General features: G+C 41.4%; 2 protein-coding genes across 3 annotated transcripts; one reads left to right on the top strand and one right to left on the bottom strand.

Moving 5' to 3' along the window:
• Positions 1–4525: 4525 nt before the first annotated feature.
• Positions 4526–7585, bottom strand: desi1b (desumoylating isopeptidase 1b). The gene is made up of 6 exons (XM_039788540.1): positions 7084–7585; positions 6868–6889; positions 6682–6751; positions 6491–6526; positions 5960–6180; positions 4526–5243 (listed from the first exon to the last, which is right to left on the bottom strand). The coding sequence occupies exons 1-6, from the start codon at positions 7169–7171 to the stop codon at positions 5162–5164; spliced, it is 519 nt and encodes a 172-aa protein (XP_039644474.1). The 5' UTR covers positions 7172–7585; the 3' UTR covers positions 4526–5161.
• A 67-nt stretch (positions 7586–7652) lies between these two features.
• Positions 7653–16692, top strand: xrcc6 (X-ray repair complementing defective repair in Chinese hamster cells 6). 2 transcript variants are annotated; one of them, XM_039788538.1, is made up of 13 exons: positions 7653–7802; positions 8466–8555; positions 8905–9017; positions 9250–9391; positions 10215–10466; positions 10885–11071; positions 12963–13149; positions 13315–13483; positions 13707–13868; positions 14076–14205; positions 14850–14950; positions 15073–15189; positions 16144–16692. In XM_039788538.1, the coding sequence occupies exons 2-13, from the start codon at positions 8483–8485 to the stop codon at positions 16341–16343; spliced, it is 1833 nt and encodes a 610-aa protein (XP_039644472.1). In that variant the 5' UTR covers positions 7653–7802; positions 8466–8482; the 3' UTR covers positions 16344–16692. The 2 variants fall into 2 exon arrangements, with proteins under 2 accessions (XP_039644472.1, XP_039644473.1); XM_039788539.1 differs by having other exon boundaries at positions 7672–7792.
• Positions 16693–17266: the final 574 nt, after the last annotated feature.

The raw sequence follows: 17266 nt of genomic DNA, 5'->3' as shown, positions 1-17266 counted from the left end.
ACGGAAACGTAAGCCCACCCACGACCTTTTCCTTAAAGGTCCCATGGCATGAACATTTCACTTTATGAGGTTTTTTAACATTAATATGAGTTCCGCCGGCCTGTCTATGGTCCCCCAGTGGCTAGAAATGGTGATAGGTGTAAACCGAGCCCTGGGTATCCTGCTCTGCCTTTGAGAAAATGAAAGCTCAGATGAGCCGTTTTGGAATCGGCTTGTTATGAGGTCATAACAAGCAAGGTTACCTCCCCTTTCTCTGCTTTGCCCGCCCAGAGAATTTGGCCAACCCATGAGAGAGAGACATCATGGCTTTCAAACGAGAAAAGGCAGTTGGTCAAGGCCACACCCCCACCCTCCACCTTGCCCCTCCCACTCTCCTCCTCAATAGCTTCAGACACAGAAATGGCACATACTAAGGAAAGCTCATTGTGGGACTGGCTCTAGTGGCTGTAATTCTGCACCAAAGCTGAATTTCGGGAAAGAGACTTCAGATACAGTATTAGGGGACCACTATGGTCTATATAAAAGCATCCAAAGAGCACCATGTCAGAGGACCTTTAACATAACTGTGTCAAAAGGGACGCCAATAGTCCCGACCAAGCGCGTTTAGTTAAAGCGCGTTATATGACGCTAAAGGAGACTTGGCGTCAATAACAACGACAAAGGCACCTGACCAAGCGTCCGTATTTTACGAGATGGGAGCGAGAATCTGTTGCGCAGACAAGTTGGTGTTTCTATTATCGGTTACACAATACTGACTGATATAGTAATTTGATTTGCAGTGAGCTTGCAGCGGTTGGTTTAAAACCGGTTTGCAAGTGCAGAGAGGAGATTGTGATATCTAGCGCTGTGTAAGGATACTAGGCTGCGCAAAAGAAAGTTTCTTTGCACCAAGTGAAAGGAAGGACCTCATCCCACTTTGCCACTAAGAACCTCTGCAGGTTAATGTCTTGGAGTACCTTATAGTATATGTTTAACAAAAGAATATATAAGAGAACAGAGCTATGATAAATGTATAAACACAAATAAAGCCAAGTAAATCCAAAGTGTATTGGTTTGACAGCTAAACATGTGTATATACTGTATGTACCTGTACTTCTTATTACAACAAAACAGCTCATTTGTACCCAAAATGTTCTACGAATAGAATTGTTTAGCAACTGATGCCACTTTTGAATATATGAAATATTAAAGATTGTAAAATCAATATAAGGCTTTGGTTAGACTTGTGTTTGTGTCAGAGAAATGTGACAGCAGTCACCTTAATTGGGTCGGCTAAATGCTCAACACATGGAAGACACAAAACTCCCCGCAGCCAAAAACGGAATGACAACTTGACAGCAGTCAATCGCTCTTTGTCGGATCAAGTTAGCAGCAAAACAGTATAATTAGTCAATATGGCTTTAAGAGCCAATTTGAGCTCTTTAATAGTAAATAGTGCTATAATGTATATAATTAACAGACAGGAGATTGAGGGCTGTTTCACTGTCAGCCATCCACAACATTTTCCCAGCAGGGATTTCAAGCAGCGACAATCACAAACATGTCCCAGTAACCACCAATTCACCGTCAGTTGTACAAATGTAAACACATTAAAGATGTAATGTTGCCTTGTCGTATCATGACAGAAACTAACAGCCACTGCTGTAGTGTGTAGTGAGCCTGGAGTGCCACCATGTGGCTGCTCCTGATACCACATGAACCCAAAGCTTTTGTAGTTAAGTGTCCTGACATTTTTTTTTTATTTTTTTTTTTAATCAAAGTCTTTTTATTTAGTTTTCAGTATAACAACGTACAAAGTTGTCAATTTGTTAAAGACAGGTTATATGAAAGGAATAAAAAAAAACAAAAAAAAAACAGTGTATGCCACATAGATCAAACCAACAACAATAAAAGAAAGATCAAAATACTCCCTCCCAAATCACTGCCAGTGATCATATGTCAGAATCAGCCTGTCACAATGATACCCCACGATAAGTGACTGGATAGACTGGAATTCCATTAAACTGTGCTTGATTAATAAGTATTTATAAAGCCTGGAATGAGTTCAAAAAAGGTCCCCGTGCTTTCCGAAACTGTGCATTTGAATGCTGAAGCGAGAACTTGATTTTTTTCAAGCTTTAGGCAGAACATAATATCTGTCAGCCATTGTGTGTGAGTGGGCGGGGCAGGTTCCCTCCACCTTAGCAGAATTGCTCGCCGGACCAGAAGAGAGGCAAAAGATATAGTGCGTCGTTTATCTGCAGTTAATCTAACCTCCTCTTCAGTGACCCCAAAAAGAGCAATTAGAGACTTTGGTTCCAATATGATGTTAAACACCTGAGATAATGTTTGGAAGACCTCCACCCAGAAGTTGCTAAGCCTGGGACATGACCAATACATATGAAAAAGAGAAATCTTTTTAACTTATAAACGCAGCGTGGGCTAACGTCAGGGTACATAGTAGATAGTTTGGCTGTTGAGATATGAGCCCTATGAAGCACTTTGAATTGGATAAGGCAGTGGCGAGCACATAGAGAGGTGGAATTTACCAGTTTAAGAACGGAACTCCATGTATCTTCTGACAAAGAGAAGCACAGGTCTTTTTCCCATGCTGCCTTGATCTTGTCCACAGGGGCGTGCCTTAGATCCAACATCCTGCCATACAAGGCAGAGACAAGTCTTTTTTGACATGGGTTTAAAGAAAGAACTATATCAACAAGGGAAGTGTCTGCTGATATATGCCCTGACATTTTTAATTATTTATTCAACCCATTTTAATCGCAGTGATGATTCTTTCTTTAGATTAAATATTTTAATACAAATTTAGACCTTTCATAGTCCGATTTATGAGAATTATAAGTGACTTTAGAGCCCTTGTGCATGTATATAAAATTACATTTGAGACAATTTCAGGGGTGTAAGATAAAAATCGATACACTGTTTTATCGCGATATATTATTTAGCTATACTGTATTGATTTTCAAAAATGTAATATCGATTTTTTTTAGTTTACGTGCAAAAATATTCAGTAAGAAAGTGAGCATTGGTTTATTCCACCATTCCATACATGGTAAAATGGCATGCAGAGACACACCACTTATTGTCCTTAATGCTGCATGCTGCAAGACCCCACTAGTGTGCCTATAGCACGCTAACAGTGCCTGACTTTTTGCTAGAAGCTAACAATATAGCTATGGCTGAACTTTGGCCTACTTTAGCATATAAACATTAGCTCACTAAGAACGTGTGAACCACAATCCCAAACTGGCAGTTTGTTTTTTCTGTGTACTGAATTGTTTACCTAAAGTAAACTTCTTTGACTTTCATGAACATGTCTTTTTTTTTTTTTAAATATTAGTTTTTCCAAAATTATACTTTAAAAAAATCCCAATATATCGCCTTACACACAGTATCGAAATATATTGCAATATATTGAATCGTGACCCATGTATCGTGATACGTATCGTCAGATTCTTGCCAAAACACAGCCCTAGACAATTTAATACTTTTTAACAAACTGCAGACACTCTTTAAGCATTATCAAGTAGGTGGAATAGCCATAGATTAAACAATATACACACATAAAGTAACAATGAATAATTCTGTAGAAACTGTCCTGAAATGACAATAAAGGACACTGATGGCAAAAATATTAGTTTTTCTTCAAGGAGAGATTAATGGCCCTGCAGTAATGCAGGTAAGTGGCTGTTTGCATTAACACCTGCTGTACATATCATTTACTATATATAGTCGTTCAAATACAAACTAAACAAAACTTCAATATTCAATGCTTCCAGGTACAATTGCTGGATATGTAACAGGTTGTCTTTACAAATTGAACAAATTGAAAGTCTTGTCAGGTAACACAACTGAAAGATAAACAAGTGATTGGTCCTGTATTAAAAAAACACACACAATGTGGTCAGGAGATGATCCTGGATAAAGAGAAGCATCTCCGAGGTTACACACGTGTACACTAAAGACAACCCATTAGATTTGGTCAAACTGTATTTTCTACAGCTGAATACAAAGACAGGCCAGCAGAACTGTCTTACTGAGAGCTGTTTCCTTCCTTTTAACTTTGACTTACTCTGGCCTCGCCCTTGGAGTGCAGTCCTGACATATTAATGACCACAGGAACAAAATCAAAACAGAAAATGACACGTTAAAAGAAGAATGATTGATGGGAGAACAGGTCATACTATGTGTATTTTGATACAGATCCAGATGGAGTTAAAGACACATTAAGATTTAGTTCTAGGGCCGGGTACAGAATTCAATACTTTTTAGGCACCGACCGAATTGCCTCTATAGTATCGAAAAATGCCTTGTCATTCAATACCCAATTTTAATATCTAAGGAGGAAATCTCATCAGCTACAGTGAGCCAATAAGCATGCAACTTGCTTCTACCAAGATCTAATAATGTTTGTGATTGGCTGTCTAACGTTACACGTCATAGAGGTAGGCAGGAAAAACTCTACGTTACGCACAGAGACGGGGCTCCCGTAGTAGGAGCTGAAAAATAAATAAAAAGCTTTGTGCCGTAATGTGTAATGTTGTCATTTCTTTTTGTTTTATAAAATTGGTAGCGAAAAATTATCTTTTAGGAATCTGTATCGAAGTCACGGTATTGGTATCGGTATCGAATATTTTTGAACGATACATAGCCCTATTTAATTAACACATTAAAGTACAGAACGAGGCATAACTTGGCCAAATATATATTATAAAGTTCTGTACTGGTCATCTAATTGTAACGCACTTTATAGTAGCCTATTATAAGAAGCACCGTGGTAAAACATGAATGTTATTCATATATTTAAAAAGCCTCTTAAGAGTACCAGTGCAGGAAAGAATATATTCAGCCTATTAAAAATCAATGTAAGATCTGGAGGATAAATAATTATTTGGTTAAACACGGGGAAGTACTCTTACTTTATGAACACAAACTTGTGGCTGCATACTATTTATCACCCAGAGAAATCTACTTTTTTAGTCCCCTGGCCTCAATGGCTGGCATACCTTAAAACCTCAGATGTGTAGAATATGCAGAATCTGAACAGACAGGACTTATAGCACAGGTGTGATCAGGGTCTGGCAGGTGGCAGTTGTTGGTGTCCCACGCTTACCTAAACCCTTAAGTGAAAGTATTTTTCTTAAATGAACGTGCCCAGCCCTTTCTATCGCTGTCCAGTTATGTTGTTGCCTCCAGGATTTATGACGATGGAATCCAGTAAGGGACGGAGAGCCTGGCCAAAAGGCCTAAAGAGGAAACACAGCAGACAGTACTGTTACACCGAGATTGCCAAAACAAACGGCCTAAAGATAGTTTAAACAATGTAGGGACGGGGGGAAATATACAATTGAGCACAACAATAACACCGCCTTTCAACTCAGAACAACACACACAGGGAGAGAGATCTAGTACTACTGCGCGCCATTGTTCCGTAATATTAATATTTCATAAATTTTGCGATCAATATTCACATTCCCTTCTCCTCAAAAACATGCATCCAGATTTCCACTAACATACCATATCTATTTTGAGGGGGAAAGGGAAACTATTTTTCTATTTTGTTTTTTCAACTTGCCTCTCCTACTTTTATTTTAGTTGGTGTATGTAGCATTTCCTTGGCTCTACCCCTTATCTTGAAAAAGTGTTCTCAAAATGAACACAAAGTGTGCTCAACAGCCATTTCTGGTTTTGCAATGCAATTTGGCTGCCAGTGTAGAACACCTGACAGCATTTAAACAACTTTATCCACTATCTGAACAGAATCCAAGTCCACCTAAACTAAGTGACAGGAGCTAAATGTGAAGCTAATTACTGTACAGAACTTGCAAAGATGGACATCAAAATTGTTCAAAAGTTGCATATGCAATGATGCAGTTTAACTACAAATACAGGGATAAAGACAGAGAAAAATTATAAGAGCATTGGTGATGTTAGAACAGCTTTATGGCGCCTGTTGACTTACGTGGATAGTACTTCAGATGGAAGGTCTGTAATGTACGACGGGATCGTTTTGCCCGTGAGGAACTGAGCCACCTCGTTGGTGAAAGTGTTGCAGTTGTGCTCAAACAAGTTGTACGTGTCAACTCTGTGCACCCAGATGAGGAAGAAGAGAGAGAAGAGGTGGAGACAGACACATACATTTAGAGAGAAGACCGAGAGGCCATACAGGGTGGAGAAGGCTGGGTGCGTTGCGGGAAAAGACAAGATAGAGGCATTTTTGCGAGAGATAACAGAAAGAACTGAGAAGTGTGAGACTTTAAAAGCGTGTACAGAGGATTCTAAATAATGTAAAAAAACTATACAAATATATAATTTCAATATAAAAGAACCTATGCCCAAAATTTCATTATAATGAAATATACAGATGTCTCATTTATTTATTTAAAGACTTTCTAAAAGAAAGAAGTTGTAGCCTACATCCATGGAGTAGTAAGAAATAAATGAATACATTTACATAGAGCTTAATTTTACCTTACCTCAGTTGATCTCAAATCACTATGGAGTCAGGCTCACCCAAGGGGGTGCCACCCTAGGAAGCAACACACATACACCCCTTAGTATGACTTGGTTCTAAACACTTTGACAAACACGTCCTGATCCATGACTTCATTTCCCTGTACAGCAGTAAAAGTGGAAAAGGTTTTATTTGTTTGTATTTGATAAAAGAACTAAGCTGATTCTTACAGGTGGACAATTGTTGATGCCTTCTCCCACAAAGAAGAACTCCTTTCCATGGACCACAATAGCAGTGTGCCTATAAAATACCAAAACACCTTATTCCAATAAAACCAACCAATGGAATTAGTTAACCACAGTTTACAGGATATTTAGGGAGAAGACTGAAATGAGTATATAAGAAGCTGCACTCACCATATCCCATCAAGCTGTCTTCCTGTGTTAATAAAAAAAACAGAATTAAATCAGAATACTTATTCCAGTCTAATTAGTTGGCAGAAAATAAAAAGTTATGTCTCAGGCCTGAGTAACATCCCCGCTCTCTCCTGGTTTCTCTCGCGGGCCCGGGCGCCCTGTCTCCGGCTTTGATGAAGCCAAGCAACAGGTAACATTGGCTCGTCAAAAACTCACCTAGCAAGAGAGGGCTCAGCTGGCGGGCCATGCCTCTGGACATGTCGTAAATGTACAGTTTCACTGGGTAAGAGTCAGTTTGATCCATGATAGCACAAAGGGATAACTTCCAAATGACAACTGGTAGCTAACTTAGTACAGGATTAGCTGGCTGCTGACTCACATCCACCGAGAGTTGGCCGACTGGCTAGCTTACGTTAGCTAGCAAACAAAACTTTAAGGTTATCGTGGAACTGTTAACTTAACGTTACCTATATAAACACTGGTTACAGACTATTTCACATAACAAGTAATAAATATACTTAGCGTAAATCTCGTAACAGATATAAAAAGTAATAGCCCAGAGCCGGGTGACAGCTGCTGTGTCACGGTCTAACTGTAAACAAAAACATGACTGTCAAAAATGTGCTTCGCACGGGGGGCGCGCGTGGGGGCGGGGACCAGGCGGGGGACGGGGCATACTCATAGACAGTATATAAGAAGGGCATACGGCAAAAAAATCCGTAGACCGGCTTTGGCATACGGGGACCTGTCTTCCGGAGTCGAGCCTCTCTGCAAATAATTCCCGCCTACTTTACTAGGATTGGCAGACAAGCCTCAAATAGACGACGAAACGTTCCCCGTACGATTTTCAGCGTGCTCGTTCACGTCTTACCTGAACGCGCCAGCCATTGAAATTAGTCTGGACTTGTGAGCAGAAAAAAGCACGGCAAGTGACTGTATGCATCTACAATCATTTTATATCTCTTCAGGTTATTGTTTGAGTTTATGGAGTGTTTAGTCCATATAGCTTGTGTGCATAATAAGAAAGATACGTTTGTTCTCTAAGCGACCCCAATATATGAATGGATGAAGTGGCTAATTACAAGCTAAGCTAACGTTTGCTAACTTTAAACGTTGCTTGAGTGAAGTTGAAACCTCAGTTAACGTTAATTAGATATTAATAATAAATTAATTCAACAATGGTTCGAATAACTGTTCTTTGCACAATTATTGTTCTCTTATTAAATTAGCACCACCTTAAGTACATAGCCTATTTTGTGAATGTTTTAGAGGAGCACAGCAAGTCAGTAAATAAACTTTTAAACTGGGCAATATGCTTAAACATGTTTTAACATTACTTATCTTTATTAACTAAATACCTAAGTATTGTTAATGTATTTTATATACATTAGGCCTACTCCTTGGGCCATTTACCAAGAGATAGAGAGTGAGCAGAATTCAAATGCACAGCAAGATGCCTTATGCTACAAATGACAATCCAGTCCAAATGCTATGGTGCCAACTGTACACAGTTTAAACGTCAAATGTTGCAACAGTATTCAAGCTACTTCATGTTTCCTGTTGTTGTGTGTTATTGACCCTGCTGAATCACTTGGCAGGACCAGAAGCAGCACAAATGGCAGAGTGGAATGCCTATTACAAGAATGAGGATGACGAGGAAGACCAAGAGGAAGGAGAGCTATCTGGAGGTGGGATAAAAGCCTCTCCATTTACTTCATCTGAAGTGCACATAATGCAAGACCGTCAGCTACCATCTGTCACTCTGATTTGGTCATCATGCCTCTCTGCTAGATTAATCTTCCACATTTTTATATTTCACTTTTTTCTGCATTTCACCAATGGAACCGTATGAGACAACTTTTGATTCAATCATGCTGCATGCCATGCGGTTATGGTGTTAAAAACTATAGTTATTAACGTGTAATTCAACACATGAGTTTAAAGTTGTTATTAAACAGCATTTGATATCAAAAAGTAAGATATTGTCTGAAACCTTGAAGTTACACAACAACAACTCAGGCTCTCTGTCCTTGGTAGGAGATTACAAGATTACAGGGAGGGACAGTTTGGTCTTCTTGGTGGATGCCTCAAAGGAAATGTTCATCAAAGGAGAAGACGGAGAGCCCTCCAACTTTGACATGACCATGCAGGTAAAGTGGCCAGTTATCTTAGTCTCTTTTGCTTCGTCTTTGTTGGAATTGCAAGAAATGTGCTCTAATTATCCCAAATATTATGTATAGGCTGAGACAGCATAGTAGAGGAAAGGTATTTTTAGAAGTAAATCATCCAATTTATTTTTTCATATACAATTATTTTGAAAAATAAGCTAACCTACTAGCTGTTTTTGTTCTGATAATAAGTGTCTGTGTTCTGTCCCTGTAGGTCGTGCGTAGTGTGTACACCAGTAAGATCATTAGCAGTCACAGGGACCTGGTGGCGTTGGTTTTCTACGGCACAGAGCAGAGCAAAAATCCCAGGAACTCTTTCAAGCACGTCTACGTATACCACGACCTCGATGAACCCGGTGAGACGCTGCACTTTTCAAACTAACACACGGGTCGCACTTCATCTATAATGCTGTTGTTGTGACGCAAACACTAATGTAGGCACGGTCAGATAAAACATATTCAACTTTGTAACTTCTTATTGTTAATACATGTCATTTCACACAAACATAAGAGCACTTAAAACACCAGTGCAATGTTGCAGTTTATTTTAGAGATTACTATTAAAGTGCTCATATTATGCTTTTTGGCTTTTCCCCTTTCCTTTATTGTGTAATATATCTTTTTTGTGCATGTTATAGGTTTACAAAGTGAAAAAGCCCAAAGTCCACCCTAAAGGGACTTACCATCTCCACCAGAAAACACTGTTCACAAAACTGCTCCAAACAGCTCTACTGTAGTCCAGCCTTTACTTCAGAGACCAACGTGCGTCACTTTGTAACACACGTTATAATGCTCGCCTAGCTGCTAGCGTGGCACGCCCTCATGCTCTGCTTCTGACTGGCTAGTAGTCCTTACCTAGCTACTGCGCATGTGCGAGTCCCAACAAAGATGGAACAGAAGTGAGATGTCTCACTCTGTAGCTACAACAGAGAGCTCAACACACAGGGTGAAAAGAGAAGCTGTAGCAATGTGCAGTACAACCAAAAATATATATATATTTTTTTTAAATTAAACCATAATATGAGCACTTTAAGCACTGTGAGAAAGTCGTCCTAATAAGGTATTTGGATACATTTGCGGGTGACCCTTGTTGAACATGTCTTTCTTACACCCCTATTCATTCTGTTTTTCCTCATCCGTCTTCTTACATTGGTCTGTCTGCTCCATTATTTTCTGCAGGTGCAAAGCGAGTGCAGGACGCGGACGCTCTGCGGGGGTCAAAAGGTGCCCAGCTAGCAGCAAAGACCATGGGCAGCAGCGAGACGTCACTAGGCGACGCCCTGTGGTGCTGCGCCAACCTCTACAGTGACATCAAGCTGCGCCTCTCGCAAAAGCGGCTCATGATCTTCACCTGCAGGGATGAGCCACACGGGGGTGACAGCGTGAAGGACCGACAGGCTCGTACCAAGGCCAATGACCTCAAAGAGACCGGTATGTCTGACGCAAAGGCTGCTCTTCTGTCATGAAAATCTGGAATACTGTCGTGGATTAAAGCTAAAAGTTGCGCTTAGAAAATTTGCTGTTGTTTATTTATCATCTGCTCTGGCTTTTCCAACTTATTGTACACAGATGTGGTAATAATAATTGTTCAAATTTATATGAAATTGAGTATTTTTTTAATGAAAAATGTAAAAAAAAAAAAAAACATTCTTGGGGGAGGAACTCCTAACCCACCCCGCCAAATACATTACATACAGTCTTCCACAAATCTCGGGAAAACGCTGTATACCCAACGCTATCATTTCACTTCGGCATTTCTAATCAGCCATTCACTATTGCAGTTTTGCAGCTTTTTAATACGTTGAGCCTGTATGTCATGGATTCATGCGACCGATCCCTTCTCTCTTAGGTGTCACGATTGATTTAATGCATCTGATGAAACCGGGCGGCTTCAATGTCGCGTCCTTCTTTCGTGACATTGTAAGTCCACCTGAGGATGAGAGCGAGTTGGGGCTGCAGCTGGAGCCATGTGCCAAACTGGAGGACCTCCAGAAGAGGGTGCGGGCCAAGGAGCAGAAGAAGAGAGCCATGGCCAGGTAGAGATGAGTGACACGTTTCCATTTCCACACATATCAAAGATTAGTGCCGTTTAGTCCCTTCCTTTGTTATTTATTGCTCTTTGTATTATATCGATATGAGAGTAGGGCTCCACAATTAATCGCAATTTTATTCAAATCGCAATATGGACTAGTGCAATATCCAAATCGCGGGGGAGTATTTGTTAAACACAAAATATGTGTCTAACCATTCTGAATGAAGTATTGTGGGGCTGCAGAGACGTCCTGGGCCTACAGATCCTCTCCTACAGACTAAAGGAAAACATCTTTGTTTGGTACAGATCCTCACAAAAATCACACTACATGACTATAGTGCATTTGTATTTGTGTTTCAGTGAAAATGAGAATGATGATCCAAAAAATGTATCATTCCCTCCAATATCGTGAATCATATCGCAATCGCAACATCGGTCAAAAATAATCACAATTTGACATTTTCCTCATATCGTGCAGCTCTATATGAGACTAAATATCTTATTAGATTTTGGATATTGTATTATCGTAATATGACAAAAGTGTTGTATTTTCCTGGTTTTAAACGCAGTAAAGTGATGTAATTTTCTGAACTTACCAGACTGTTCTCGCAGTTCTATTATTTGCCTTTAAAGTGATGGTTCGGAGTAATTCACCCTAGGGTCCTTTGCACCATGACCTCGAGCCAAACACCCCCCCAGAAGCTTTTTTCACCTGGGTCTAACATTGGGAGAGTTAGCTAGAGTAGCGTTATCAGCTGAATAGCTTAGCGCAGAGGCTAATGGACCCACGTTTGTATCTCGTAAGTTACCCCACTAATAATGCCCGAAATGATACCAAACGTCTACAAGTAGTACAAATAGGTTATGCTCTCATAAATCGATGGATTGGAAAGTTTGTAAGTACACCAGAAGTTTATGAACACTTGCCTGCTCTCTTCAGCTCTGCTGCTGCTGCTGCTGCTACCTGCAGTTAGACGAGTGCTTAGGGCCGTCTACAAATTACTACACCGAAAAGAGATACAACAAAAATATTTATTAATTCAATGATTAAATAAGGTAATGTCTCCAAACTTACCTCAATTATTACTTGTCTCCTGCTAGTTATATTACAGCACTTACTTTAAAAAAAAAAATGTAATTAATAAATATTTTTGTTGCATCTCTTTTCGGTGTTGTAATTTGTAGATGTCCCTAAGCACTCGTCTTACAGCAGCAACAACAACAGCAGAGAGCAGAAGCCAGCAGGCAAGTGTTATTTACATAACCTTCTGGTGTACTTACAAACTTTCCAATCCATCATGTTTTTTATGGAGAAGGAGAACCAGGAAATGAGTCGGGGGAAATGCAACGCTACCAAGCCACGGCCGAGCGGCGTGCGTCGCCGCGACGCATAGTTACATTTCTCGAGAGGTGCACATCAGACGCAGAGAGGTCTGCGGTAGGACTGGGCGATATGGAGAAAATCAAATATCACCATATTTTTGACCAAATACACGTAGCAATACCACAACGATATTGTAGGGTTGACTATTGGTGCTTTCACAACATATTTACCCAATGAGATTTTTGATAAATAATCATCAGTAATGTGGATATAATGTCTAAGTGGGTAAAGGCAAATAATAGAACAGTTACAACAGTCTGGTAGGTTCAGAAAATGACATCACTTTATTGTAATGCAGCCTTAAAAACCAGGAAAAGACAACACTTATGCCATAATACGATATCCAAAATCTAAGACGATTTCTAGTCTCGTATCACGATATTGATATAATATCGATATATTGCCCAGCTCTAGTCTGCGGGCGTACGCCGTCGATTCTACGCAGAAGCATAAAAAGGCCTTAACGCCTCTCGTATTCCTCACACCATCCGTCCCTCTCTGCCATCTTTAGGTTGAACCTTTGTCTCGGTGAGGGCATAAATGTAGCTGTGGGAATTTATGCAACTGCTGTGAGCGCTCGGAAACAAGCTCCCGTCAGACTTTACAGGGAAACCAACGAGCCAGTCCGCAGCAAAACCCGAACCTTCCACACCCAGACTGGCAGCCTGCTGCTGCCCAGCGAGATAAAGAAAGCCCAGGTAAGAGCAGACTAGATCTTTGCGCCTTTTGGCTCGTGTGGTTGGTGAAATATTGAAATCCAAACTTTACACCTGTAAGCTGATCAACATACATTTCAGTGATTCATCAGTGGTTTTTGTTGCTCTATTTTTTTTTTTCCTCTCTGTTTGTGTCCGGCGCTGTAGGTTTACAGTAAGAAGCAGATAGTGATGGAGAAGGACGAGGTGGACGCCATCAAGAAGTTTGACGATCCTGGATTGGTTCTGATCGGATTCAAACCGATGGAGAAGCTCAAGCGTCACCACCACATCCGACCTGCTGTTTTCCTCTACCCCGAGGAGGACGAGGTGAAAGGTAGAGCCGTCTGCGTCTGATTTTACTTCAAAACCAATGGGAAGAAATATAAAAACCGTAGTATTGTCTGTTTTTGAACATGTATGCTAATGTTTTACTTTTGAATAAAAAAAAAAAGTTCTTTTCTACAATGAGGCTTTGAATAATGCGCATTTCATTGGACGGTGTCATCAAAAGTCTTCTCTGAGCCGAGCTCTAATACATCCTGTGTTTTCCACCTCAGGCAGCGCATGTCTGTTCTCTGCCTTGCTGACTAAGTGTAGCGAGAGGAACGTGTTCGCACTGTGCCGCTGCATCGCTCGCCGGAACTACCCGCCTCGATTTGTTGCCCTGGTGCCTCAGAAAGAGGAGGTGGACGAGGGGAAAGCGCAGATCACACCACCAGGTAATACACTGCTGAGTTCAGCAAAGGAGGCACACTTTAGGGCTTGTTTCAATTTCCGTCACTGTATTATTTGTTTTTTCTAGCTTTTAAAAATAAAAAAAAATGGCTCAGTTTGCAGTCATAAGCATCATAGGCAACTATGTTACTGTCTCCGTCATCGTGTGCTAAAGCTCGATAGCGACGTGTCGTCTCTCGCGCCTGTCTCAGGTTTCAACGTCATCCATCTGCCATTCGCTGATGACATCCGCACTCTGGATCCTCCCCAGTGTCCAGTGGCCTCCCAAATACAGGTGGACAAGATGAAGGAGATCGTCTCCAAGCTCCGCTTCAAATACAGGTAGCTGCTCACGTTCGGTGCTTTACAGAGACCTTTTATGGTCCTGCCGAGGCTCCACGCACAGCTTTCGCCGTAGCCTACGTAAGTGGCCTGAGGGGGGAGTGGGTGATAGAGTGAGGGAGAAGTGAGAGAGTGACGGCGAGTACCGACTCTAGAGTCCTAGTCACTCCCCTGTGTTTTCTGACCACGGTGGGACATCTGTAGCAGGAAAAGTGAACCCTCTCCTTGATTTCATGTTGTTTATGGGGGAGAACCAGGAAATGAGTCGGGGGATGCAACACTACCAAGCCACGGCCAAGCGACGTGCGTCGCCGCAACGTGTAATTACATTTTTCGAGAGGTGCACGTCCGGCTACGGCGTAGGGTAGAGGGGTCTGCGGGGGTACGCCGTCGATTCAACGCACAACCATAAAAAGGCCTTTAGTTTAGAGATGCTTCTGTAGTCCTAAACAGCATGAAAGTGTGTGTGTGTAAGTGTGTGTAAGTGTGTGTGTGTGTGTGTGTGTGTGTGTGTGTGTGTGTGTGTGTGTGTGTGTGTGTTTGTCACACTTTGTGGTGACAAAACTATAACTGGCGAGTTAACAAAAGTCCTTCAATTGGTTTTCTTTCTGTAACATGTTTTCATTCTTTGTTATGTAACGTAGGAGTGATGCTTTTGAGAATCCAGTCATCCAGCAGCATTACAGGAACCTGGAGGCCTTGGCTCTGGATATGATGGCTCCCGAGGACATGGAGGACCTCATCAGTAAGATGCAGACAAACAGACATTCAGAGATCCTGGTTTCCTCTCGTGGCTGGTACAACCACTTCTTGTTCCTTCGTCTCACACGTTCTGTGCCTGTCGGTATCTTTTTGTCTCTGTCTCAGTGCCAAAGGTGGACCAGATTGATGGCCGCCTGGGTCCTTTGGTTGATGAGTTTAAAGATCTGGTCTACCCTTTTAACTACAACCCCGATAGCAAGCCAGCTGCCAAACGCAAAACAGGTCAGAGCTGGGGTCTTAAACAGAAACAAAGCAAAAGTCAGTCCCTCCAGGAATTCAACAATTCACACGAATTCAACCAATCGCCGTGAATTCAGTGCAACTCGCATTTTTGTGACCAATAACCGGAGTTTCCCGTGACTTCAACCAAATCCCAGCAGTCCCACGTCCCACATCCTGACTGCTCTCTGCAGCGGGCGGGGCTGCTGCTCAGTTCCCCCCCGCGACTGACGCACACACACACACACACACACACACACACACACAAACGGTGGATGCAGGAAAAACCGGAGATGAGACGTACACGATGACCTAAATTGAGGACAGCTACGCTTGTAATTATTATAAGTGCAATGATAAGTTAAGGTCCAATAAGTACTTTATCAAACCGTATGAATATATGTCACAGCCCAGGCCAGGATATGAAATGAACTAACAATGTAAAGATCAACAAGCCATTGACAGGAATGTTCAAATTTGATTCATTCAATAAATGATTATTTTTTGTCTTAAATCCACCAGCCTTTTTCATATTATACCAACATTTGCAGCATCCTGAGCCTTTTTGGTAATACTAGGAAAACTCAGCCCAGAGTAGTTTTATTCTGCCCGAAACAAGTTTGCAATTTTCACTGTCTCTCGCAACTTCATTGCAACAAAAATACAAAAGACATCGCAACTTTTTATCAATTTTTTTACAAAAGCTGCCGTAAATTCAGGCATTTTGGGCCGCAACAATCTCAAAAAAAGGCCACGAAATCCTGGAGGGACTGAAAATTGCTTTTTTACTGTATCTTTGTTGTTTTCGCTGGATGGTACCGCAAGTTAGAATTTTTCTGCTCCAATACACATCATTTGCAGGGGGTTGATCAAGTGTATTGATGATTTAGTGCTATAGTACAGTAAAAATCAGATTTTTCGTTTGACTCGATGCTTTCTCCATGAATGAACCTGCAGCTGGTACCGGAGGCGGAGCTGAGAAGAAGCCCAAAGTGGAGATCCCAGAGGACGAGCTGCGTGCCCACATGCAGAACGGCACCCTGGGAAAGCTGACCGTGCCCGTGTTAAAGGAGGCCTGTAAGCAGTTTGGGGTTCGGACCACTGGGACCAAGAAGCAGGAGCTGATAGATGCCCTGACTGAGCGGCTGGGCTCATAAGGAGTTTAGTATACAACTCAGTGCCTTTAATGAGCAGGCAACCCTGTTCAGATCAGATCAGAAATGTCTTCAGACACTGTGCACACAGCAAGTTCTGGTCCATTTTGTGATCCATTTTAAAACCAGGAAATTACATTTACCCTGTGAACTCAGGGACCGACCAGAACACTGTGTGCAGTGTTCAACCAAAAAGGTTTCCTGTTGTGTATGTCAAGATTAAACCTCTTGCTTTACCCTTTTTTGTGTACAAGTGTACAATTCACATACAGTCATAAAACATACTGTAACTAGTGATGCCACTTGTTAACAACCTTTCATTTGCATTAATAAAACCAAAAAAACTTGTACAGCTTTGCATCTAGTTTGTTTTATTTTAACAACCGCATGAGTCAGTATACTGTACATGTCGAGCAGCATTTCCAGTTCTTCAAGGGAAAAAGGTGTGTCCATCCAAAGTAAGACTGCAGCATAATCTAAACTATAGCACCCACACTTTGTTGGGAAACAGTGAGACAAAGGCACCCATGGGTCCCCTGGAGAGCACCAAAAGGAGGACAGTAATGGATGGTAGAGAGGTTATAGTGATCGACACCCAGGATCTTTTGGGGCCGTCATTGGGGAACAACCTTTAATTCTTTACATTTCTGTGAGCGATTTGTATGTATGTGAGATATATGTGTGTTTGTTGTGTTATGGTTGTCTAAGCTACTGGATGCCTATCTATCTATCTATCTATCTATCTATCTATCTATCTAATCAGCATACCTGGACCTTCTCACTGAGTTGTTTTGCCACATGACACAATAGATGTGTTGAGGGCAGGCCTGCACAGGCAGGAAGAAAAGATAACATGCAACTTTGACCTCATGTGAGTTACGTCACGGCCTTCTTTGGGGAGGATTAACTGACTACACACACACACA

Source organism: Perca fluviatilis, chromosome 21 (assembly GCF_010015445.1).
Source record: "Perca fluviatilis chromosome 21, GENO_Pfluv_1.0, whole genome shotgun sequence".
NCBI classification, from domain to species: domain Eukaryota; kingdom Metazoa; phylum Chordata; class Actinopteri; order Perciformes; family Percidae; genus Perca; species Perca fluviatilis.
The sequence above is the reverse complement of the archived record's forward strand: the minus strand, read 5'-3'. Positions and strand labels throughout refer to the sequence as shown.